Here is a 26,861-nt window from a genome sequence, read left to right on the forward strand (position 1 = left end):
CTGCCGTTTCTCCAAACGAAGGGTGCTATTCCTTTCTTCCTATTTTCCCACTTTTCTCCTTTCCCCAGGCCTCGGTTTAGTCGAGAGAAAGTCGAACACAACCGGGGGTGACTTACAGGGTGTCAACGGCCCAGCAGAAAAGGGCCCAAGGGTGAGGCGGCCTCGTCCACACACGCGCCTACAGCCAGGTCAGCCGTGGAGGTGACTAATGGACAACGGCTTCCCAGTGAAGTCTAAGATTCTCTCTGTCCTGCCCGGCAGAGGCAGTGCGGTTGCTACTTCTCTGCCAGAAGACTCATGCTGAGCAGAGCAGGTGGTGGTCCCCAGCCACGGCTGCCACGGGTGCCCTGAGCCGACCCCACACGTGTAGCAGAGGACACGGGGGACTCTCTGTGCTGCCACTGCAGCCTGCCCCAGGCCTGACATGACTTGAAAGCATAAAAAAACAAACCACTACCACCAGCACCATCAGGCACACAAACTGAATAACTCTGGGCTTCCTAAGTGTTCACGTGCTCGGGCCCATTCCTTACACTAAAGAGAACCTAAACCGAGAAAACCTTAGAAGTTTATTTATTATTTTTACGGCTGCACCCACGGCATATGGAAGTTCCCAGGCCGGGGGCTGAATCTGAGCCCCAGCTGTGACCCACACCAGAGCTGTGGCCACGCTGGATCTTTAACCCATTGGGCCAGCCTGGGGATAGAAGCTGTACCTCCAGAGACCTGAGCTTCTGCAGCTGGATTCTTAACCCACTGTGCTACAGCGGGAACTCCAAAAATCTTGTTTGAGTAAGCTGATCATAATACAACAATTCGGCATGGGGTGGTGGTGGCAGCAGCAATTTTGGGGGAATATAAATACACCTTTTTGCAGCCAACGGACGCAGTGACTATTTTCCACTGCGCAGAGGCTGCATGAGGTAAAGACAGCAACACACTGCTGTGTAATGATTCCACTTTCTACAGCAGGAATACGGTGACCTGGAGAGCGGCGGGGGCAGGGGCAAACACCCTATGGCCATGTGTCATTCTGAAGCCGTTCTGAATTTCTTCTTCATAATTTTAATGTCATATTTTTATATATATATATATATATTTTTTTTTTTTTGGTCTTTTTAAGGCCGCACCTGCGGACATATGGAGGTTCCCAGGCTAGGGGTCCAATCGGAGCCACAGCTGCTGGCCTACACCAGAGCCACAACAATATCAGATCCGAGCCACATCTGCGACCTACTCCACAGCTCATGGGAATGCCGGATCCTCAACCCACTGAGCGAGGCCAGGGATCGAACCTGCAACCTCATGGTTCCTGGTCAGACTCGTTTCTGCTGTGCCATGACAGGAACTCTGAGATGCCATGTAATTTTAAAAAGGGCAGACTATGCCCCTAAGAGTTATTTCTAGAAGACGGCGATTTATATAGTGTTCTTCACACTTTTCTGTATTTGCTAAGTTTTCTTACAGTAACGAAGCACACGGGACTTTCACAAAGTGAAGTGGGAAAGCAACAGGAGAAAGACGAGGGGCTAAAAGGAAGCAGGCCCGGGTCACCCGGCAAACTACAGCATGCTGCCACCAGGGGCCAGTAGGGGGCGCTCCTCATGCAGGTAAGGAGCACTCACAGGGAAGAGGCAGCAAGAAGGCCCAGTGATAACCTGGGTGCGGCAGGAAAGAAGCGGCTCCCTCAGCTGCCAGGGTGACCCGCACCCACAGAGGGCTACTGAATCACCCCCGAGAGGGGAGCAGCCCAGGAAAGGGGCCATACAGGTGTGTGTGCCCGACCCCCACCCCAAGCAGGTGGCACCTGCAGGACTAAAACAGAGCAACGCCACCTTACTCTGCTCTGTGGTGGGGGAGGGGGAGGGACCAAGGCCTGGTCTCAGGCCGCTCGCGGGCCGCTCCGGCCCTTGTCTCCAAACCCTGCAACTGACAGCCACCGGGAGGCAGGCAGGCAGGCAGGTGGCGCTGGAACTGCTGTGGCACTGGAATGGAACCCGACGGCCACAGGCAGGCCAGCAGGTCACGAACAGTGCTCCCAGGAAGGCCCTGGCACTGCTCGAACTGCCCTCACGAGGTGGCGGGCACTAGGACTCTGGAAAGATGAGGTTCGGGACCGATCGACGGGCAAGGAGCTTTCAGCCTTGACTCTGCAGTCGCCGGGAAGGTAGAGTTGGTGGGTCTCTGGCCTCGGCGAGCGGGATTCCTGGGAAGTGCTGCTCACACTGACCACACTCAGCACCCTTTCAACCTGGTTTAGACACGCGAGGTCCCCCTAAACCTGCGAGACGCTCGGCAAAAGCGCACCATCCCCTACCCAACAGAGGACACAGACCAGCTCAGAGACCATGGCCGAGGAGTCCCACCCCATGTCTGACCCCTGCACCTGCCGCCACACCTCCCCTCGCCTGAGCCGGCAGTCGGGCTGCGAGAGGCCACGTGAGAGCGCACACGTCACCCGGTTGGCCAGGGGGAAGTGGCCAGGTCTGGATTTCTTGCCTGGGCTCCGGGACCTGCACCCTCAGGGGCCTGACCCTGCCGGACCCCAGCGGGGAGTTGAAGCATCACACTCACCATAGGCTGTCCAGGCTCTGAAAACTTCACTTTGATATCCTGCAGGTGTTTCAAGATTGGCTCATCATATTCCTAAAGCACAAAGAGAAGACAAGAAGCTTCCGGTGAGCCTTTCAAAGACAGCACCCACGTCTTCCCCACCCACGCAGGTGGCACCTGCAGGACTAAAACAGAGCAACGCCACCTTACTCTGCTCTGTGGTGGGGGAGGGGGAGGGACCAAGGCCTGGTCTCAGGCCGCTCGCGGGCCGCTCCGGCCCTTGTCTCCAAACCCTGCAACTGACAGCCACCGGGAGGCAGGCAGGCAGGCAGGCGGCGCTGGAACTGCTGTGGCACTGGAATGGAACCCAACGGCCACAGGCAGGCCAGCAGGTCACGAACAGTGCTCCCAGGAAGGCCCTGGCACTGCTCGAACTGCCCTCACGAGGTGGCGGGCAGCTAGGACTCTGGAAAGATGAGGTTTGGGACCGATCGGAGGGCTTGACTGTGGAGGCTGTCTGCACTCCAGACCCTGATTAGCAGTGCTGGAGGTGCCACCTCTGCCCGGCCTGGAGCTCTGTCTGCTTCCCCATCACCAGCAACTCTCAGCGCCTACAGAGTCAGAAATGCCACCAATTAAGACGGCTAGTCCTCAGCATCTCCAAAGGGACAGTCAGAAAAATGCCGAGATGAGCTACTGACCTTGGCAGCCAACTTCCTCCTAAATCCAACACAGGGTCAACTCACAGCCAGAAACACCAAAGTGCGTCTGACACCAAGACGGCGGGTGTCAGCTAAGAGCATCTAACGATGACCCTGTGCTTTTATAAGTTATCACTGTTCAAACGCAGTTTACAGGGCCTCTCATTTGAGCAAGTCCAACTAAGAAAAATACAACCCCCCCCAACAACAAAAAAACCCAACCCAAAAAACCAAAACCTCACAAGGCCTGCAACCCAACGACCGCATACTACCGATAGGTGTTTCCTTTGTAGAAGAGTTACTTCTTCACCCAGAAGCCTGGGGACTGGACTTAAACATTTCCTGAGGTCCCATTAGGCTCTAATAACCACCAACTTCCCAATTTTAAATTCTTTCTATACCACAGGCACACCTTGCTTACTGCATGCTGCTTTGTTGTGCTTCAGAGATGTTTTGCATTTTTGCAAACTGAAGGCTTGTGGCAAACCCCAGTGCTGTCAGAGGATGGCTAGCATTTTAAAGCGCTAACTTTTTGGGTGTGTGGGGGCGCTGCGCCCACAGCACACACAAGTTCCCGGGCCAGGGACCGAGCCTGTATGGAGCAAAACAAAAAACAGCATGAACAGAGGTACCCGGCCACGTCTTCAGACACAAGGTAACCCCAGTCGGCTTTGAAGAAAGCCACATCAGGACGAGATGCCAAGCCTCAACTCCAGAGCCCAGCGACAGGCTCTGAGATTCTGCTCATCTCGCATCTGGCCCATCCCTGCAGTTTCAAGACCAACGTCTCACTCGTATGTTTTCCAATCTCACGGCGCTGCGACCTTCAAACGCATCCCAAACTAGCAGCAGCCGCTGCTGTTTTTTCCACACTCACAAAATAACTATCACGTCCTGGATTTCCTCAACCAGCCACGCACCTTAAAGGCCAAGAACGTTCTATGGCCCAGAGCACAACAGAAGGCCCTAAATTAGCAGACTCTCAAAACTAAGGACCCAAAGGGCCAACAGCAGGAGCAACTCTGGGACTGACTGAAAGCCACTCCCCCCAGGTTTCAAAACCACCTGCCCCCAGCCATCAGAGAACCCAAGGACCCAGAGCCAAGCCTGCCTCTGGGACACAACGTGTGACCAAGTGGAACCTATGACCACCACCTGCTGCAGGTTAGAAACAGCCCAGACCACATCTCATCACTCGCCACACGTTAAAGGAGTCAAGAAAACACCACCGCATCTTTTTACAGCCTGAGACAAAGGGCAGTGAGACACTCCGAGGCTTCAACACCGAAGCACCGACACCGATACAGAAGTGCTGGGGAGAACGGAAGAGACGCTCCATTAAATACGGCTGACCACACCATCACCCCCAAACCAGGGAAACGCTACGGATAGAGCATCCCCAGGTTAATAACTAGTTGGCAGGCAACACAGGAGCCAGGTTATCCGATCGAGTCACCTAACCTGCCCCCCCAAAGCCTACATCCAACGTCCCTGCCCCTATTCGGTGCCCCCCCGCAGCACCTGGGGGCACACTAGAAACGAAGCTCCACAGGCTGCACCCAGACCCACTGAAGCTGTATTTCCCAGAGGACGCCCGAGTGCTGGGTACACCCACTAAATGCTCTGCTCTCCATCTCTCTGCTGATGTGGGGGTTCCAACCCCTGGGGCACACGGGACTCACATGAGCGCTTCTACAGACGCCTGGAACTCGGACTTGGTGGGGGGGAGGCACGGATGGTGCTACCTCCTTTGTTGCTTTATCACGGGGCCGAGTGAGGAGAACGGGGCTTATGCTCAAACCCCCAAACTCCTGCTATTTAGTGTTCACGCTGCCCAGGTGCACCTGACACACAGCCAGGGTGAGAATTGGGTTCCCGCACATGCTACTCCACTTCTCCAACAAACCTCTGGCTCGTGTTAGTCTTTTAAAAGCAGGGTCCAGCATCCTTACCCCACACCCCTTCGTGTGAAAAAGAAGTGTGGACAAGAAAACACAGGCTCCTCCGTGCCACGCATCTGAAACAGTCCCGGAGTGGGACGGCGAGGAGAAAGGCGCACCCTTCCTCCTCCCGCAGTTCCGGGACGCGGGTGGGCATCAGACCCGCAGGCAGCTCCCGGAGCCGGCGAACAGCAGCACAGCCATCTGCAGGCCCCTTGGGGCTGCGCTCTGATGCAGAAGCCCTGGGCCCACTTGTCTGGAGTAAGCCCACTGCAGACGCGACCACCTCTGTGGACTTCTGAGCAGGACCATTTCTGGATTACGGCAACCGCCACCCTAACTCAGCTCAAGTCAAGTCCCGTCTGTTACCACTGAGGTGGTTCACCATTTCATCACCGAAAGCCTGACGGGGCAAGGCGAAAACAGCAAGCTTGGCTGGTCCCATTAAGAGGAAACATTGGCGACTTTTACGTATTTGCCCGAGCAGCAAAGCTGCACAACAGGCCCCTTTCACACTTCAAAATCCATCAACAGAGAAGTCTGGGTGTGTGCCAGCCAGCGTGCCCGCGCCTGCGAGCAGCGTACACACACTACCCACCTCCCCTTATGGCTTGCTCACGTCACAGTGGGACACAGAGGGTCTGGACGCTGCCTGCTGGAGTGAGGCAGCACGTATAGGAGGCAAAGCAACTCGGAGCCCGGCTGCGGCGCCGAGGCAGGCCTTCCCACGAGGACCGCAGCAGGAGGGCCGCCGGGGCTCCGGCCGTGACCCAGCCTCCCGGTGGGACCTCGACTACCCTTCCGAGCCACGGTCTCAGCAGGCGCCTTTCCAGCCACAATCCGCCCACAACCGCCAAACCCCACTGCGCGCTCACGGGTGGGGAGGCCCACCTGCACTAGCTCACTCAGCATATCGACGTTTCTGAAGATGGTGAACCAGAACTCCGGAATTCCTTTGGGGTTTGGCTCTTCTGCTGCTGCTGCTTCTTTTTCCGCTATGACTACTTTATCTTTCACGTCTCCCTAGAAAATAAAGATGCAGAAGAAAACACTTACCACGATGCGCCACATTTATACACAGTTCAATGGTGTAACAACAAACATAAATTCAGCATCCTGCGTAAACTTCCAGATCCCTCGGTCTTTTTTTGGGGGAGGGGCTTTTTAGGGCTGCACCCACGGCATATGGAGGTTCCCAAGCTAGCGGTCCAATCGGAGCTGTAGCTGCTGGCCTACACCTCAGCCAAAACAATGCTGAACCTGAGCCGCCTCTGTGACCTACACCACAGCTCACGGCAGCGCCGGATCCTTAACCCACTGAGCGAGGCCAGGGATCGAACCTGCAACCTCATGGTTATTGACTGGATTCGTTAACCACTGCGCCACGACAGGAACTCCCCACGGTGCCATAGTTTGAACCGTGTTACAATTTCAAATGTTTCTGAGGAACAAAGCATTTAAGGAAGGCATTCAATCCAGATGTAACTCCATGACATAACTTCAGATCAAGGGAGACAAATCTAAAGAGCCGATACGATGCCCCCAACCTGGGAAAGGGTGTCCAGCGCTGGACCGCGGGACAATCACCACGAGATGGACACCCCACGGTCTTCACTACAAGGAGCTGCCAACCAAGGTGCATGTCCAACTACACGGTGACGTCAGGACGGAAGCGCCATGCAAACATCACAGCGGCGACGCGGCCACGTGGAGGGAGCCTCCTCTAAGGTCATGACCTTGATGTGAGCGTCTTGGGATGGCACGATTGCAAGGGGCTTTTGAAATAACAGGGGCAGCCAAAAACTGATCTGCAGGCATGGCTTTACCATGCTGGAGTCTACCTATCTGTAAAAAATCTAAAAAGATACATGTCTACCAAAACTAACATTAAAAAAAAAAAAAAGCAACCCGAAAGGTTTACACCATAGGATAGAAACGCTTCTCATCTCCCACATGTACAATCAGGCCGACAAAGTTCACTGGTTGTGGGGGGACCTTCCGTGCCGCTGGGATGGCACGTACCCATCACCAGAAAAGGCTGCAAGCAGGCGACGGCCAGGAACGTCGCCCCGAGGACCCGGAATCTACCCTCCTCAAGTGACAAGACGCCCCGGGGCCCCCTCACAGTCACTGCTGGTCCTCGAGCAGGACGCTCTCTCAGACAGCGCCCCCACCCCGAGACCAGCCCCACGGACTCCCCCACGCTGGGCCTTTGCTTTCTCCACCCAGACTCCTCCTGGTGCCTTCAGCCCGGCTCCGCAACCCTGATCTCACCGCAGGGCTGTGCGGAGGCGCCACGCCGACTGAGAAGCGTGACCCACAGGCCACGTGGACGCCAGACCTGCAGGCCGCTCGGTTCCGCTGTCATAAAGAAATCGGAACACCTGCCTAAGGTGAAGCAGCCCCTGCTCTCAGGAGCTCTTGTCTTCGTCAAGTTCTGCCCAGGATTAAAAGCCACCAAAACGGTCTCATTTCTAACAGCAGGGAAAGAGCGCCCCGGTCGCACTCATAAAAAGACTCACGGCCAGTTTGTCCTCCTCTTCGTTCTCGCTGTGCCACTCCGACTCCGCATCTGTCGGCTCAACGTCACCCGTGATGAACTCCCTTCTCTAAGTAAAAAATGAGACTTTCTTAGTTATGTCCAGTTATTGGGAAATCGGAGTTAGGATAAGAAGCTTGTAGACGATGTACACAAGACTGAAAACGGACTCGTCTCAGGGCTTAAAGAAGAACAGGCGGCGACGGGCCGGCCCCACGGGACCCCTGCAGGAGCAGAGACGTGCGGGGACGAAGTCAACCGGCTAGCAGCCCGCACCTTGTCAAAGAGAGGCTGGTACAGCGCCGCGTACTTCCTCTCCAAGTCGTGAACTTCCTCGTAGAACTTGGCTTCTATGTGAGCGCACTTCACCTGCAGCTGCTTCAACGCGTTGATTCTTCGCTTCACTGCCTTAGGTAAACTAAAGAGACGGAGCAGAGAGAAGACATCCACACGCGGGAACCGAAGGCAGCGCGCGCTCTTACGGAAGTCAGTCCAGACGGGCACACAAGGAGCGTCCTCACCGCCACGGGAAAGAGCTCCTGAAAGTCTCTACAGCCGGCCCCCCACCCCAGGGAGCACGGCAGTGGGAGGAGGAAGCGGGAAGGATCATTCGCGGAGGAAAACGAACAGAATAACCCGCCGACCTCGTGAAGTGTGGAGAAGCAGCCAAGTTTGGGAGACCCGCCGGTTTTGACTCGCCAGGCCGGCAATTCCAACAAAAGCCCCAGGTGCGGCGGGGCCGAAGGCGCAGGCCCCTGACTCACCATCCTTCTCGAGGGCAACACGAACCCTGGCAAACTCCTTTCCACCTACCCTGAGAGCTCATCCCAAGGACACAGCCAAGCATTTACGTGCTCAAGGGACCAGAGGTCTCATGTGTAAAAGTGCAGGATGGGGAATGATGACAAGATGGGGGCCTGAAACGGCCTGTCCCCCGGTGTGGGGGACGCCACAGGAAGGGCACAGACCCCCACAGACGAGGCGTGGGTTCTCTTCTAGAGTCAGACAGCTGAGGGCTTCCTAGCCTTTGGTTATCTTTCCACCTTTTCAAAAACATCTTAGGAGTTCCCGCTATGGCGCAATGGGTTGGTGCGACCTCTGGAGGGCTGGGATGCTGGGTCAACCCCAGCCCGGAACAGTGGCTTAAAGCGTCCTGTGCTGCCACAGCTGTGATCTGATCCCTGACACGGAAACTCCACATGCCTCGAGTCTACCACCTGGGGTGAGTCCTACAGGGCAGAGCTGGCACCAGTCTCACAGCACCCAGAACCTACCAGGCAGCTTAGAAAAGACAGCTACCATGGGGCACTGGTTCCAGGACCCGCAGAGATCAAAATCTAGAGGCGCTCGCTCACCCCCTTTCTATGGGTGGAGGCTGCAGACACCCCGAACACATCCTCCCACACTGTCAATCAGCCGAGATTACTTATGATGCCAAAGCCAACGGAAACGCGAAGGTAAACAGCTGTCTGTGCGCAGCAAGTTCAAGTTCCGCTTTTTGGAACTTTCTGGAAAAACGTCCCCCTCATATTCTGGATTCCCTGTTGGTTGAATCTGCAGATGCAGAACCCCTGGAACCCACAGATGAGGAGGGGCAGCTGGAACAGCCGAGCACCACTAAGGACCCCCGTCCTGAGACCATCAGGCCCGGCAGCCTCAGTGTGGCTGAAGGGCCTCGGGGAGACTCCCAGCCGCTCACCTTTCCAGGACCACTGCCGGGAGAAGAGAGCAAGGGAGCAGCAGAGGACGCAGTCAGCAGCATCGAAACATTAACGTCTACACTCCTGCTCTCCACTAGTTACACAACTGCAACGTACTTCCTAACTTTCAAATCCTCCCGTGACAGGAAGGACACACTCTGCTCCCCGCAGCCGGCACGTCCCGCGGAGCTAATTCTCTTCCCGCCCCACACGTCCTCCCGGTCAGCGCCATCCCCTGGGGCCAGCTTCGGAAGCCGGGAGACTAGGAACCACCCCTCCATCGCCACTCTAAGCCCACCCATCAGTCTGCAGAAATCTCTAAAGCCTCCCCCTAAGCTGCCCCGGAGAAGTCTCTAGACAAGCAAAGCAGCCAAGCGTGCCCTCCCCAGTGTAAGAGACACAGAGAGCACGGCGGAGCCCCGCCCGGGGGCTAGCAGAGGGCGGGACCCTGAGACCAGGCCCTGCCCTGGCCGCGGGAGGCCCCGGAGCAGCCGGGCCCTGCAGGGAGCTGTCCCAGGCCCCAAGGTAGCATCTGCGTCGCTCCCCTGTGCAACACGAGCAGGAGGCAGATCTCTTCCAAACAAGTGATGTTTGGGGGTGGCAGGCTCACGTGGCCAACCAGGAGCCCCCCACGAGAAAGCATTCCAGGGGCTGCCAGGGCCCAGGCCGGCTTCCCCACTAAGCCTCCCGGGCCGCTTGACTCCTGTGACCTGTGAGGTCGCTGCGACGGCCACCGGAAGGCACCGCCACGCCGTGCCGCCCCTCCCCGGCTCTCGGCAGGCCCCGAGTGCTGCGGGAAAACACCCTCCTTCCCGGCCCCGGGAGCCGGGGGGGGCTTGCTCTCTGCGCCCCAGAGCTGAGTCAGGCCTCGGGCGCGGCACACTTACGTCTCGATGTAGCTGGAAGGAGTGTGTGAGACGCTGTCGAGTCGTTCCTGCAAAGCCGCCAGAACCTGAGGATTCTGCATCACCTGGTCTGTGAGCTTTTCTATGAAGAGTTTAAACAAAAAGGCCGAAACATTTAAAACATGTCCACCACGCGGCAGTCAAGAGTCGAAAACCACCAACACCTACCTACGAGCTTGGCCAAGTGGCTTCTTACAACCGTGTCAAAACCCCCTACTGCCAAAGACCTGAATCACTCAGGCAGGCGGCTGGCGACCTGAGAGTCTCCTCGGCTGTTTGAGCCCGTCTCCCAACGGAGGACACTGTCACACTGGCTAGGTCCAGCTGAGTCTCTGTCGCGCGCCTTCTCTCCCCAGGCCCACAGCGGAGGGACGGGGGGGAGGACAGGGACAGAAGCGAAGGACAGGGACAAGGTGCCCGCGGCCTCCTGCAACCCTGATCAAGGAGCCCAGGGAGCAGGAGGCCCGCCAGTTCCGAGGGGTGCCCTTGGCCTCCCCTTCTGCCCCCAACCACCCGCCCCTCGGCCATGCAGCCCGCCCAGCCCCCACCCAGCACCCCGACTCCCGGCGGCCAGACAGGAGTGTGCTGAGCGACGCCCTCTGAGCGACAGCGTGCAGAAACCCAAACTCAGCGGCACCTCGCCCGGCTCGACAGGCAGCCCACACCTAGGTCTCCCCAGGCTTGTGCAGGACAGCGGTGTGGGCGAGCCGAGTACGAGGAGGCCACCCAGTTGAACACTTAACCCCAAGCACGACAGCTAACGTGAAGCCCTGGGCAGGCGATTTCATGGTGGTAACTGCACATATAGAAACTGGATGCGTGTGTAAATGCAAATACCATGTACACGCACAAACACACACCTCTAGCTCTGGCCACCGAAAGGCCTAAAACAGTGACAGACGGCAACTGTATTTTGGGTCTTAAATATCTCTCCCCACTAAAAGACACAAAACTGGAGTTCCCTGATGATACAGCAGGTTAAGGATGTGGCGTTGTCACTGCTGGGGTGCAGGTTCAATCTCTGGCCTGGGAACATTTGCGTGCGGTGGGCACAGCACCCCCGCCCCCCAAATAAAGCAATCTAAATTAAATGTCCATTGGAGTTCCCACTGTGGTTCAGTAGAAACGAACCCGACTAATATCTGCGAGGACGCAGGTTTGATCCCCGGCAAGGATCTGGCGTTGCCATGAGCTGTGGTATAGGTCGCAGAGACAGCTTGGATCTGGCCAGCAACTGCAGCCCCGATTTGACCCCCAGCCTGGGAACCTCCATATACTGCAGAGGGGGCCGTAAAAAGGCAATAAATAAACAAAATTTAAAAAAGATGGTGTCTGTGTGTACACACAGTGGAATACTACTCAGCCATCAAAAAGCATGAACACCATCTGCAGCAACATGGTTGGAAATTATCATACCAAATCAACTAAGAGACAAATATCATGAGAACATTAATACATGGAATCTAATAAAAATAATACAATAGAACTCACAGAACAGAAACTCGGAGATTTTAAAACCAAACTTAGGTTTACCAAAGGGGAGACATGGGGAAGGGAGGGACAGAGAGGGCCTGGGACTGATATGTACACTCTGCTGTGTCTAATACAAACGGGCTGCAGGACCTCTGTACAGCACAGGAACATGCACTCGATACTGTGCAGTGACCTACATGCGCAAAGAATCTGAAAAGGAATGGACGGCTCTCTATGTGGAACTGAGTCACTCTGCTGTACACCTGAACGAACACAGCTCTGTAAGTCAACTATATTCCAATAATTTTTTTTTTTTGTCTTTTTGCCTTTTCTAGGGCCGCACCCACGGCATATGGAGATTCCCAGGCTAGGGGTCTAATCGGAGCCGTAGTCACCGGCCTACGCCAGAGCCACAGCAACGCAGGATCTGAGCCACGTCTGTGACCTACACCACAGCTCATGACCACGCCAGATCGTTAACCCGCTGAGCAAGGCCAGGGATCGAACCTGCAACCTCATGGTTCCTAGTTGGATTCGTTAACCACTGCACCACGAAAGGAACTCCCAAATAATTTTTTAAGTTAAAGTGGGAAAAAAAAAAAAAAAAAAAGACCCAGGACTTCCTGCATTAAGTGGTAGATTCCAGGACCAGGGCAAGAAACATTCAAGGAAACGGAAGCATCCTTTGTGTCTCCGAGCTAGAAAGTGCTTAGAATTGATGGGAACACAGCGGCCCGCTTAGAAGGACCGCACTGGCCAAATGGGACAATTTTCGCACCAGAAATGATGGGAAATGATAAAGCTAACCCATCCGTCTACGGTGACATTAAAATGCGGCGGCAGGGAAGTATTTCTTTAATAGATGTAATAGGTTACTAAGGCTGGGAGAATTGTTCAAACACCCTCAGGGACCACCAATGTCATCACTGATTCAGCAAGGACCACCCAGGGGGCCCAAACCCCTATGCCAAAGTCCTATGGGGGAGTTCCCACTGTGGCTCAGCGGAAAGAATCTGACTAATATCCATGAGGACGCAGGCTCGATCCCTGGCCTTGCTCCACGGGTCAGGGAACTGGCGTTGCCGTGAGCTGTGGTGTAGGCCAGTAACTACAGCTCCGATTCGACCCCTAGCCTGGGAACCTCCATGTGCCTTGGGTGCAGCCCTAAAAAGACAAAAAGAAAAACAAAAAAAAAAGGTCCTATGGGGAACCCGATTCCCACGGGGAGCCCTGCAGCCTACTTACGACAAGGACCCTCATCATCCACCCCGGCGCCCCGTCTCGGGCCTAAGTGCACCTCCCGCTCCACCAGGCCGCCTACACGGTGGTCCTGCCCAACTGCCTCCCCGAGTCTAAGGAGGGGGGAACAAGGAGACTGGCCCGGAGTGTGGGCGTCTCCGGGGGCGGGGGGGCGCACAGCCTGCTCTGTGTCCCTGTGAGAAGGGCAGGGAATCGGGGGGGGGGGGGGGGCACTAGAATAAAGGAGACAGAACCAAACACAAGACAGGAACCTCAGCCGACCCTGGATCTGGATGTGAGGCGGGCCACAGAAGAAGGGCCGAGGCGTGTCGACATTTCAGCTCCCGGGTGGGGTAATGGCACCGTGGTTATGAGAATTAATCTGCGCTTTCAGGAAATGGACACCCATCATTTCAAGAGCCAGAATCTGTACAACCTGCTTTCCAGCAGTTCAGGGGGAAGAAGGTCCAGACACAGGCCAGAAGATGGAGGAAAACCCACACATCTATGGACTGGCGACCACACCCAGCTGGTGTGCTATCTGGATGTGCTTCAGAAGCGGGGGCGAGAAGCAAAGGCCCAGGTGGAAGCCCGAGAGTCTGTCTGCTACTGGGCGCCCATGTGGGCTGCTGGCAGGTGGCACCTGCGTGCCCTTCACTTTACTTCCACGGTTTCAGCTCCTATAATAAAAACGTAACGAAGCACTTTATTTTCACTTTTTTTCTCTAGCTGCACCCATGGCATGCAGAAGTTCCCAGGCCAGTCATCGAACCCGCGCCACAGCAGGGTGAGCGCCTGCTGGATCCTTAGCCCGCTGAGCCACCAGGGAGTCCTGGTTTCATTTCAGTCGCTCTAACTCTTGCTGAAATCGTGTGCCTGGACTACGCGCTTCACTGGGACAGGTGGGCAGGCGTAGGCACCCCGAGCTCTGCATGAAACTCCCCAACGGTTAACCCTTCTGTGTGCAGGGAACTGACCTGTGTTACTTGCATTTTTAGCAGCTTCCAAGGACTCTGAAGGAACCCCATCTGAAAAGCTGAAACAGTCTGTCTTAAAGGCATTATTCTAAAGGAAGTTCTAAAGATAAAGAGCACAGGGGCACTGCTTATTTAACACACTAAGAGGTGTCTCTGCGGCGACTTCAGATTCGCACCCAAGAGCACGAGACACACACGTGTGCAGCCTATGAAACACTTCCCTCGGGTACTTTAAAAAAGACGCCTCACCAAGCTGTTGGGACACGGCGCCCACGGGGCCTCTGGGAGAGGCCCCACAAAGTCTTTAAAAACAGACAGGTCTGACGGTTTTCAAAGATGCCTGGACACAACCCCCTGCCACCCCATAAACCACACCAAATGCTCTGCATAACCAAATGCGACCTTCAGAACAGGCCACCAACCCGCCTTTCGCTGGGCTCCTGGAGGCTGCAGAGTGTTGGTACCGTGTCTGGACAGCCCCGTGACTCCACCCGGGAGGTGTCAAAGCCATCACTTCCCACGAAAGTTCTGAGACCAACACTGGGACTCTTGTCGTATCTAAGGCAAGTTCTTCACTCGCTCAAATACAAAGGGGGGAAAAGAGCCACATGCTGGAGCATCTAATGTGTTTACTGAAATAGGGCTTGGCTTTTGCTCACCAACTAAAATTTAAACCCCGATAAACAAAGTTTGTTTTGCCTTACCTGTTATCGGCCATCTGAATGTGTTTTATCTCCTACAAATTAAAAAAGAATTAACATTACTAAATGTTCACAAACACCCCCCCGCCTCCAAATTACTCTCTGAACAGTGATTTTCCGCAGGCGTAAGGCACCCCTGCGGGCCAGCAGGGAACTTTCTGGGGTGGCGGAAGCGTTCTAGACCGTGAATGGCGTTTGGCTGCCTGGATACGTGCACTTGCCAAGCCGCATCAATCAGACACTTGGCATCTCCGTGTCTCAGCGCAAGCACCTCTCACTCAGGCTTTTCTACAGCTGGCACTGCAATGACCAGACTCAGACGAAGACAATCCACGTTAACTTGCCTTATCTGCCTTTGAGAAACGGACCACTTAGTATGCTAGGCCCATCCTTTTAGAGCAGTTCAAAGCATCTCCTGGAGTTCACACCGCCTCTCAAACTCTAACTCACAGGATGCTGCTTCAGTCCCTCTGGTCACCCTGCGAGCTCTGCACTGAGGAGGCGGTGCTAGTGTAGACACCCGTGGGACACTCCATACGAACCCACTGTCACAGACGCATCTAAAGAAGCATCACCTCCACATCAGGGGGCTTTCCACCTACAAACACTAAAGGCTGGTTCTACAGCATCTGCTTGTTCAACAGCATCTGACATGAGTACGCATAGCCAGAGTCGGGGTTGGTGATGACGCCCCTAGAGGCAGTAAATGTACTGCAGAGTCCCACGGAGGGTGGGTGGTTTCAGGCTGACGAGTGGCCTATGTCTCATTCTTAGGTATCTGAGCAAAGCACAATCCCCTCAATCAGTGTTTTGGGGTCAAAACAAAACAATAACCCTTCAGTAACCCAAGAAAAACAGCTCCAACGGGAATTTAGGAACGAAAATTTTCTGGCCTCCAACTCAACTGCATGTTTCTTAGGCTATTTTGTTTCTAAATAAAACACGCTGATTACTCTAGAAATTCAAAGTACTACATAAACATTACATTATCTTTTTCAAAAAACTAAATGAGCTAAGAAAGTAAATGCAAACCAGATGGAGGAGTTCCCGTCGTGGCTCAGCGATTAACAAACCCAACTGGCATCCATGAGGATGCGAGTTCGATCCCTGGCCTCGTTCAGTGGATTAAGGATCTGGTGTTGCGGTGAGCTGTGGTGTAGGTCATAGACGCTGCTCAGATCCCATGTTGCTGCGGCTTTGGCGTAGGCCGGCGGCTACAGCTCCAATGTGACCCCTAGCCTGAGAACCTCCATATGCTGCGGGTATAGCCCGAAAAAGACAAACCACAAAAGACCAAAAAAAAAAAAAAAAAAAAAAAGATGGAGTTCCTGTCATGGCTCAGTGGTTGCTGAATCTGACTAGGAACCTTGAGGTTCTCGGGTTCGACCCCGGCCTTGCTCCGTGGGTTAAGGATCCGGCGTTGCCGTGAGCTGTGGTGAACCTCAAAGACCTGGCTCAGATGCGGTGTGGCTGTGGCTGTGGTGTAGGCTGGTGGCTACAGCTCCAACTGGGCCCCTGGCCTGGGAATTTCCACATGCCGCAGGTGCGGCCCTAGAAATTTCAAAAAGACAAAAAAAGAAAAGAAAACCAGAAGGAAACCCCCCCTCAAGGAGCCCCATCACCTTCCGCCAAGTCCAGAGTCACTGCACACAGAAATCGGAATCCCTCCACTCCCCAGCTCAGCTCACTTGCAGTTTCCCACACACGTACAACTGCACCTGGGTGTTCCTAAGCTTATATTCTGCTTTTTAACATATTATATTGCAGAACATGAGACAGGCAGGTCTTCAAAACAATATGTGGTGACAACACTTTAAGAGCGAATTTTTACCAGCTGTTAGACCCCGAAGCTCTCCCCTCCGAGACATGCCTCTGACAGCGTCTACACGGGCATGCCTTTACACAGCTCACCCTCCCAAGTGACTCTCTGTCCACAGAGCAGGAAGAGCAGCGTCACTGTAGGACGCCTGGGTCAAAGAGAAGGAATGGGTCCAGGATACCGACCGCCAAACTGGTTACAGACTGAAGCCAACTATAATTTGGCTACATAATTAAACTCTCCACTGTCAACAAAAAGACGCAACAGCACCTTCCGCTGAGGCTGCTGAGGACCACGTTCACACCAACTGCTCCCCTGCAGGAGCTGTCCCCCGGCTGAATGGAGGGCCACACACCTGATTCCAGCCACCCCCCACTAGCAGGTGCCAGGCGACAGGCCCCATCTTACACCCACAACAGCTCCAGCAGGGAGGGACATCCCCAGTGTACAGGAGGGGACACTGAGGATGGGAAGGGGGACTCAAGGTCACCTGGCTACTGAGATGTGGACGTGAGTTTCCAACAACCTAAATGAGAGGTGGAGGCTGAGGTGCCCGGAAGAAAGCTTTTCTGGAAGAGCAGCAAAACTGCAATGGTTCAGGCAAACTGCAGCTGCTACAGGTGAGCTGCTTCTCTGGGCAGAGGGGGAAAGGGGAGCTGCAGGAGGACCCACGCAGGAGTTCACGGCTCCTCGATGGCACAGACCTCACTGTCTGGATAGGACTGACCTTCTCTTGTAAACAAGAAGCACTGCTGGCCAACCTTACTGTACAAGCCGATCTCGTGGCCTGGGGAGCGGAGGGCCGTCCTCGCCTCGGGTCTCCCCAGCGGGGAGCGCACGTGCGGCTGCAAACGGGGCCACAGGACGAGCCTCCGTCTCTGCAGACAGGTTCCACCATCCTTCTAAGGATAAGGGCCAGGCTGCCAGTTCAGTGGTGCAGCCAACAATCGGTACGGCTAGTGGAATCAGAGTTTTTATACGGGAGAAGCAGGGGTGCACTGCGGCCAAACCAGAGGACGGCAAGGAAGCCAGAGAAAGGGCAGTGAAAACGTTCAATAGCACGACCCGGCTGAGTGACAGGGCACGGGGCAGGGGCGGGGGAGGTTACACAGGCCAGGGCTGGATGTCTGAGGAAGCCGTCTACCTCCATGCTTCGGTCTTTGGAAATGTTTAGCTTTCAGCCTTTTTTTTTTTTAAACATCTTTTGGGGCCACACCTGCAGCATATGGAGGTTCCCAGGCTAGGGGTCAAATTGCAGCTGGAGCCTACACCACAGTCCATGGCAACACCAGATCCCTAACCTACACCGAGCAAGGCCAGGGATCGAACCTGCAGCGTCACGGACACTAGTCAGATTCGTTTCTGCTGAGCCAGGACGGGGACGTGTAGCTTTCAGTCTTGAGTTGGGCTGCAGGTCCACTCAGGTTTAGGAGCCTTTCAAAGATGGGACACATGAGGCGTTCTGGTTGTGCTCGGCGGAAACAAACCCAACTAGTGACCACGGGGATGTGAGTTGCGTCCCTGGCCTCGCTCAGTGGGTTGAGGATCCAGCGCTGCTGTGAGCTGGGGTGGAGGTCGCAGATGGGGCTCAGATCTGGTGTGGCTGTGGCTGTGGTGGAGGCTGGCAGCTGCAGTCCGATTCCACCTCAAGCCTGGGAACTTCCATATGCTGCAGGTGCGGCCCTAAAAAAAAAAAAAAAAAAAAAGAGGGACACCTGAATTCAGGAATCTCTAAGTCTTGGAGCGTGGTGGCATGGGCTTACTCAGCAATACGGGGCAGGTCCTTGCAATGAGGCTGGAGGGAGCCTTCATGGAGAGCCTCTTCCAGCAGTCGGGGTCCCCAGGCTGAGGAGGGACACCTCATCTCCCAGGAACGCGCCATGGAGACTGCCCCCTACAGCCCGGCTTCGGTCCTGCAAGCGTGGAGCGCGTGCCTCCCATGAGTAGGTCAAAGGGAGCAGAGGCCGCCATGAGCACCTCCAAGGGTGGGAGTTTATGAATCCTGAATACAGCGCATCTAAGATTTGGAAGAACCAGGGCAGTACTTTTGGCCAATGTACGTGGAGAGTCCTAATAATCGAGCCAACCGGATCTCTTTAACTCCATTTGTATGCTGACACGGTCCTGAGGACTGAGGTATAAGCCCCGTGGAAACGCACAACTGGCCGCATGGCCCAGACTTGTCCAGGGAAGTGGAACTCCGGGGGGTTCAGGTGGGAACTGTCTTTCCTAAAAAGACTTTAGCCGCTTCTCTACACGGAAATGCTTGAGTCCAACAAGAAAACATGCAACCTGTGACGAGAACACACTTACATCCACGAGCTGGGGTGACTGTGTGAAACCCGCCTGCCTGACCTGTAACAGTCTGGTAAACGCTGAGGTCTCTCGGGGCTGAGTGAGCAGGTGGAACACACAGCGTGAGCGCTTGTGGTGGCCTTGCTGACGTTTCTTCACCAGTATGGGTTTACAAAGGTTACTGTTTTTCCAGTGGACCGATGGTGCAATGCACGAGCAGGGTTCAGTGAAAGACGTTTCAGGTGTTACGGCAGAACCAGCTCAGGACTGGGTTCAAACTAGAGTCCCTTTTCTTTTTGAGCCCAGCAGCCAGCCTTCAGATTTCCGATGGTGCCTCTCTCTGCTGGAGGGCAGCGGTCACCTCCCCTGGTTGCTCCCTCAGGTCTTTCAGGGGAAGCAGCCTTTTGGACCAGGACAGAGGTTTAAGATCCTAAGGGAGGTGTTTCCGCAGAGGCATCAGCGAGGTGGTTTCCTCCGGCTTCCAGCTAACCCATCCCGCCATGCCCAGGCCCTGTAACGAGAACTACAACTGCTGGTGGCAGAATGGTTTCCAACAGATTTTAGACATAAGGGCCATTCTTATTTTTATCTGCACTGGAAGTGAGGAAATTCTGTTGTCTGCATGACATTCCCAAGTAAAGCATCACTCTAAAGGCACGTCAGCTCTCCCCAGAGATGCTGTGGTCCTGCACGTCTGAGTGGAGGCAAACAAGCACACCTTGGAAGTACTGTGGTTTGGTTCCAGGCCACCGTGAAGTGACGGTCACAATAAAGCGAGTCACGTGAATTCTGCGGTTACCCAGAGCATATAAACGTTTACATTACGCTGCAGTCTGCTGAGTGGGTGGAAGGATTCTATCCTAAAATACAACATACATACCTAATTGAAAATACTTTACCTCTAAAAAAAGCTAGGCATCAACCTGAGCCTTCAGTAGGCTGAGGTGACATCAAAGACCACTGATCACAACAGAGAGCCCCGAAATAAACCCACACACCTAAGGTTGGTTCATCCCCAACAAAGGAGGCGAGAATACACGACGGACAAAGGACAGAGGAACGGCCGCGTGTACATCTGTGAAGACAGAACACCCCTCGCCAAACACAAAGCTAAACTCAAAACGGCTGGACGTTTTGACACTGAGACCTCGGCATAGGCCTTGGCACCATAAACTCCCGGAAGAGATCCCAAGCGAAGCGTTCTCTGACGCCAACAAACAGAACCTCCTCGACTTCGCAAACCTCCTGCACAGAAAAGGAAGCCATAACAAAACAGAACGACAACCTACAGAATGGGAGAAAATATTTGCACGCGATGTGACTGACAAAGGCTTAATTTCCCAAATTAAATTACAAACAGCTGAAACGAGCCAACAACACAAAAACAATACACACTCGAAAAAGGGCAGATGATCTAAACAGACATGTCTCCGAGGAAGAACGACAAGCGGCCAACAGGCACATGAAAAAATGCCCCACGTCGCTAAGGAGTAGAGAAACGCAGCTCAAAACCACGGCGAGGCACCGCCTCACGCCTGTCAGAATGGCCGTCATTAGCAAGTCCACAAAGGACACCTGCCGGAGGGGGTGTGGAGACGAGGGAACCCTCCTGCACTGGTGGTGGGATTTAAGTGGGTACAGCCACTCTGGAAAACAGCATGGAGGTGGCTTAGAAAGCTAAGGGGAGAGTTACCCTATGATCCAGCCATCCCACTGCTGGGCGTGTATCCAGACAAAACCCTAACTCAACGAGACACATGCATCCCTGTGTTCACAGCAGCACCATTCACAGCAGTCAAGATGTGCAAACCACCTAAATGCCCGCTGACAGAGGAAGGGATGGAGAAGATGTGGTCCATAGATACTGTGGAACACGACGCAGCCCTGGAAAGAAAACAATGCCATTCACAGCTGCGTGGATGGACCTAGAGATTATCACACTCGGTGAAGTCAGGAAAAGGAAGGTAAATACTATGCATTATGTGTGAATCTAAAAAAGAAACTACGGCACAAGTGAACCTACCTATGAAATGGAAAGAGACTCAGGGACATGGACGGAACAGGAGCCATCACACGTGGGCAAACGACTAGGTCTACTGCACAGCAGAGGCCTGTGCTCAAGGGCCTATGATGAACCCGGACGGGAAAGAACACACGTATTAACACAGCGTACGACGCCTGCCCTGGCACAATGAGTAAAGAATCCAACTGTGGGGAGTTCCCTCTGTGGTGCAGTGGGGACAAATCCCACTAATATCCATGGGGATGTGGGTTCGATCCCTGGCCTTGATCAGTGGGTCGGGGATCCGGCATTGCTGTGAGCTGTGGTGAAGGATCGTGGCTGTAGTTCCAATTAGACCCCTAGCCTGGGAGCTTCCACGTGTCATGGGTGAGGCCCCAAAAAGCAAAAAAAAAAAAAAAAAAGAAAGAAAGAAAGAAAAGGAAAGGAAAAAGAATCCAACTGCAGCGGCTTGGTTTACTGCAGAGGCGAGGGTCTGATACCCGGCTCAGTGCAGTGGGTTAAAGGATCTGGTGTCACCAAAGGTGCAGTGTAGGCTGCAGCTGCTGCGGGGATTCAATCCCTGGCCTGAAAACGTCCATATGCCACCAGTGCAGCCATAAAACAACGAAAAAATTGTGTATGTGTATAACGGAATCACTACTGTATAGCAAAAGTTAACACAACGTTTTAAATCTACTATACCTGAACTAAAAACTTTTTGAAGAATCACTGATCATCACAACAAGCATTACTGCGAGAATTACCAAAATGTGACAGACACACAACGTGAGCAGATGCTGTTAGAAAAGTGGCCCCAAGAGACTTGTTGGTCCCAGGGTTGTCACAAACCTTCAATTTATAAAAAACAGCTGCGAGGCACAATGAGATGTGCCTGTGCAGTTCGGCCTGGAGAGCTGAAGCAGCCTCAATAATCTCAAGAGGAGGTGAAATCACACACTCAGCCCCAAATGCACCACCTCCATTTTTTAGGTAAGAGCCATGAGTAAGCCACGCAGGATGAGCATTCATCAAGGGGCTTTCTCCTTAGCAGTCCCGAGGGGTCATCGAGGGAGCCGCCGGAGGCAGAGTCAGAGGGCGTTTTGTCACTGGAGGGGAGATGGTGGCAGGCTTGAGGCTGCTGGTGAGGGAGGCGCGGGCAGGGGAGCGGAGCAGCGTTTTAGAGGGTAGGGCGGCTGGCTCAGAGGTGCTGAAGGCGCGTGTGAATCCAAGACGGGCTCCAAGGCGTGAGGCGCGAAGGCGGCGGCGGGCCCAGCTCTCAGGCCCGGGGGTCTCAGGCCGGGGCTGAGCGCTGGCTGTGGTAGCTAGGGGCCAGCGGCAGCCCTGTGGTTCTGGGTCTTGTTCCAGGGCAGGCCCTTTCTTCGCCGGTGGCTGCCCCTCTGCAGAGCCAAGGCCGGGGGGCTGCTAAGCTCCGTCCAAGGCTAAGCCATCTTGGTCATCCCCAACAGCAAGGGCGGCTTCGCGGTTCCGCAGAAGGCGCCCTGGGGCAGAGTCCCGGGGGAGAAGTTTGGAATCCAAGGGCACCACTTCCCAGCGAGCCCAGGAAAAGCCCAGAACCGACACGTGACTTCAGGGTTCAGAAAGTTTAAAATGCCTTGAAGTCCTACCAGGATCTAGACGTAGTTCCTTGTTGAGAGAAAATGCCCTGGATATAAATGTGAGCGTGGACAAATTTCACTTTTTCCTTTGAGACCTGACATCCCTTCAGGGCTAAGATTTTAAACCGGTGAGTAACGTCTTTTGGGGCGAATCCTGAGAGGGTGAAAGCAAGGAAGCAAATCATCCACAGAGCATGCGAAGGGGTGCCTCCAGAGGCATCTAGAAGAGGAACCCCGGCAAAGCCCCGACGCGTGACTGCCCAGGTGTGACTGCCCAGGTGTGCCGCTGCCCTTCCCAGGGAAAGGCAGAAAGATCCCGCGTGTCAACAGGAACACTAAAAAACTGCCTGCGCTGAGCACAGTGAAAAGACTGCTTCCAGGAGCGAAGGACAACGCACGACGGGATCAGGGGTGGCAGGGGGCGAGGACGCCGCTGTCTCCAAAGGTCCTGGACAAATCTCCATCCTGGGCCCGGGGGTTTTTACAGGTAAGACAGGGGTCTCACACGGACTAGTGCAAGGCACTATCCGTCTTTAGGCCTACCGTCTTCTGCGGCGGTCGGCAGGTCGATTTACCCTTCACGGTAATTATCGGTCTACTCTTGGGAGGTCAACCTGGTTCTTAACGGGAGGCACCATGAATCCTGCCTGTGTCCAGTGGTTTAATGCGGGGCCAAGTCCAAAGCGTGGCCTTCTTTGGTGCGCAATGCACTAAGTACAGGGGGCTGAATTCTCCCTACTGCGATTTAAACTCGAGGGATACGTCCCCCTTTGAGAGACAGAGGGAAAAAAAACGGCAGCATGCTATTTCCGCAGCAGCCTCATCCTAATAGAACAACCAGGGAGAAGTGGGTGTTTGCTTTGCAGAAACCCCAGACGAAAAGGAAAGGGCTGGAAACAGAGACAGGCTGCAGTGAGGTCCCCACGATTTGAACATACGTGTTACTCTGAGGAAGAAACCGTTTAACTGCAGTCAGGCTGAGCACTGACCGAGGGGCCCCTGTGCCCGTCAACACTGCAGAGAACCTGTCTCCCCAGTCTATTCAAAGGCAGGCAGGACGGTCCATGTGTGTCCTCCGAGTCCCATCCCTGGCTGGTTCTTGGAGGTTCAACTGTTTGGACTGCAATTAATAGTCATCTTGTTTCCAAGGACCAGGTTTGCTCCGGAGCCTCCACCTGCTGGAGTTGTCTTTCTTCTGGTGTCACCTTCTGGGTACAAGCCCCCGACTGGCCAGACCGGCAGGATCAGGATGGACACCGACCCCCTGTCGACATGGTGCATCTGACTAACAGGTCAAGACCTCGGCTAAGTCATCTACAGCCAGAGAACCAAAAGCCACCTGGATGGAGTCAGCACCCCTGGGAAGCCTGAAATGTCCCCCTGAAAGAGACCTGGAGCCTGCTGGACCGTTACAGACAGATACAGCAGGCTCTTGGGTGCATGTCTGAATCTCACTCCATTCCACTGGGGCTCTAAGGTGGCTTCATGCAGCCTTTCGGCTGCACCATGAGCTTGGTCACATAAACAGGGTGGTGGGCGATTTAGGTTAAGCCTTAGAGATTCAGGGCTTTCCCAACTGGGTTTTTGTCGTTGTTTTTCATTTTTCTGTTTGTTTTCTTCTTTTGGCTGCCCCTCGGCATATGGAGTTCCCAGACCAGGGATCAGATCTGCGTCCCAGTAGTGACCTACACTGCAGCTGTGGAAACGCCGGATCCTTTATTCATGCACCAGACGGGGAATCAAACCTGTGTCCGGGCTCCGATGCGGCTGATCCCATGGCACCACAGCGGGAACTCCCCCAACTGGCTGTTTTAATCCAGTGCTGGGGTTGACTTATTTTAGACAAGCATGTCAAGTGACTGACAGGAACTGGAGAGACCAAGCTGCAAAGCATGGTTACAACACTGAATTGCTCACCAAATCTATAAGGATCCCAAGTGATCCTGGCAGAGTCCTTAGTTTCGGCCCTAAGCGGACCTTTTCTGGTGGGCACAGGAAATGTGCCCTGGTTAAGCAGGATACTCGGAAGGTCTAACTTTACAAGGGAAGCTTTTAATGGGCTCTGGTGGGTGAGGCTTCAGAGACCGGAAAGAAAGGAAGTTCAGATAGAGGGAAGGGTAATGAGGCAGCAAAGAGGGGCTCAGAGGAGGTGGAGCAGAGGGTGCAGGAGGGACCCCAGTTCTGCACCAAGAAAGAAGCCACTGACATTTTTTTTTAATCCATCTTTAGTTGTTACATTTGCTTCGATGTGGAAACAATGCTTTATAAGAAAGCAATGTTAGGAGTTCCCGTCGTGGCGCAGTGGTTCACGAATCTGACTAGGAACCATGAGGTTGCGGGTTCGGTCCCTGCCCTTGCTCAGTGGGTTAACGATCCGGCGTTGCCGTGAGCTGTGGTGTAGGCTGCAGACGCGGCTCGGATCCCGCGTTGCTGTGGCTCTGGTGTAGGCCGGTGGCTACAGCTCCGATTCAACCCCTAGCCTGGGAACCTCCATATGCCGCGGGAGCGGCCCAAGAAATAGCAACAATAACAACAACAACAACAACAAAAAAGACAAAAAGACAAAAGACAAAAAAAAAAAAAAAAGAAAAGAAAGCAATGTTAGAATCCTCAACGTGTTTAGAGGCCTTCAGATAACCACTAAAATAACTACCCCTCGGGATGCTTTAACCCGGTAGAAGTGGTCTCTGAACTTGGTTCAGAGAAAACCAGGTTTGGGGAGATCAGAGGTTCCCTACAGCGGCCACTGAAGTTCCAGGTCGTCCCTAGTAAGACTGGTCCGTTTCCCCAAATACATGCCTGAGGAAGGACCATAATAAACCCCATCAGAGACCCTGAAGGGGGGCCCTCAGACAACTGGGATCCCATCATCAGACTGATAACTAGAAGGACCTGCCCCATCCAGATCTTAGGAGGGAGGCTGAGACCCGGAGGAGACCTGGCAAACCAAGTTTCGGAGACGTGTGGACACACCGAGCACAAAGGGCTCAAGCGGGGGTGCTGGGCTCCACCCAGGGGTCATCCTTCCTTGGGGGGGGTCTGCTCTGGATCCCACTGCTGACACCAGGTGACGGCAACCCAAAGAGAAGGAGGTAACTGAGGCAAGCTCCAGCTACCAGAAAGTGAGTTTATCGGGGAAAGCAGAGGACTGCATGCAGGGACACACACTGTGGTGGTGTGTCCACCGGAAGGTTTACGGCAGGTTGCTTTCATGGGCAAAGAGAGCAAAATGGGATAATCCAGCAAGGGCCACACAGCAAGCTCACTGGCCAGAAAACAGATTCTTGGTTAAGCACTCACTGGTTAGAAGACCCAAACTTCGGTAAATCAGGCAATTTCCAGAAATTAGGCTCAGAGTCTATTTTCCTAAGGGCACATGCATGACTTTCCAGTTCACATCCTTGGTTTTATTTTATTTTATTCATTCCTATCCTATTCTATTCCATTTTTGTCTTTTTAGGGCTGCACCAGAGGCACATGGAGGTTGCCAGGCTAGGAGTCACATGGAAGCTGTAGCAGCCGGCCTACACCACAAGCCACAGCAACCTGGGATCTGAACTGCGTCTGCGACCTACACCACAGCTCAGGGCAACACCAGATGCTTAACCCACTGAGCAAGGCCAGGGATCGAACCCACGTCTTCATGGGTACTAGTCGGATTCATTAACCGCTGAGCCAAGACAGGAACTCCCTTGGTTCCACTTGAGATTAAGCCTTTCGTGTTTCAAATCCAGACCCCCAACCTTTCCTACCATCACCCACCACCTCACTTCCTGCTGCCCTCCACCCACTCAATTCAGGATCACTGCTGCTGTGGCAGCAAGTCAGGGTCAGGATCCTGCAGTCAGCACCATTCCCAAGAAACCCACTGTCCAGGCAAGTGTGAAAATACACCTTCTGTCTTGTCCACTCGGCAGTGGTCCCAGGGACTAAAACAGCATCCACCACAGGGAATATCTAAGAAATGAATAAACACGACATGGCAGGCCACAGAAAGAGGTCCACCACGCCACCCTTGGGTACAGTGATCCTATTCTGGGTGATGTGATGACAAAGCAGTTAAGTTAAACCCAACAAAACCTTGCCCCCAAAAGGTGTTAAATCAAGGAAAAACACAATGAAGAGCTGAAGTTAAGGGAAAAGAAAATAATCTTGAGAACAAAACACCACCACAAACCCAGAGGTCAGCATTAAAAACAAAGCACACACACAATAAACAACCTGGTTTTGACCTGGGCTAGAATCCCGTCGTATCACTTCCCTGCTGACTAACCTTGGTTCAGCATCCATCAACCAGAAAGGACCTGGCTGAGAGGCCGCTGTGAAGACAGAATTACACATGCCACGTGCCCAGACACGACCTACTCCAGGCCTCTCTCCACGTCTGCAGCTGCAAGAGGT

The 26,861-nt window shown here is 54.1% G+C and overlaps 1 protein-coding gene across 7 annotated transcripts in view; it reads right to left on the minus strand.

Moving 5' to 3' along the window:
* NAP1L4 (nucleosome assembly protein 1 like 4) overlaps positions 1-26,861 on the minus strand; it is a 47,364-nt gene that overhangs the window by 13,078 nt on the left and 7,425 nt on the right. For 3 of the 7 annotated variants that reach the window (XM_013993988.2, XM_005660587.3, XM_013993989.2), the window contains exons 2-8: positions 14,732-14,763; positions 14,028-14,086; positions 10,321-10,420; positions 8,010-8,151; positions 7,717-7,803; positions 6,086-6,217; positions 2,575-2,646 (exon numbers count right to left, since the gene is read on the minus strand). In XM_013993988.2, the coding sequence (XP_013849442.2) occupies positions 2,575-2,646; positions 6,086-6,217; positions 7,717-7,803; positions 8,010-8,151; positions 10,321-10,420; positions 14,028-14,086; positions 14,732-14,745 (606 nt within the window). In that variant the 5' untranslated portion in view covers positions 14,746-14,763. 7 annotated transcript variants of the gene reach the window in all.

Source organism: Sus scrofa, chromosome 2, assembly GCF_000003025.6.
Source record: "Sus scrofa isolate TJ Tabasco breed Duroc chromosome 2, Sscrofa11.1, whole genome shotgun sequence".
Lineage (NCBI taxonomy): Eukaryota > Metazoa > Chordata > Mammalia > Artiodactyla > Suidae > Sus > Sus scrofa.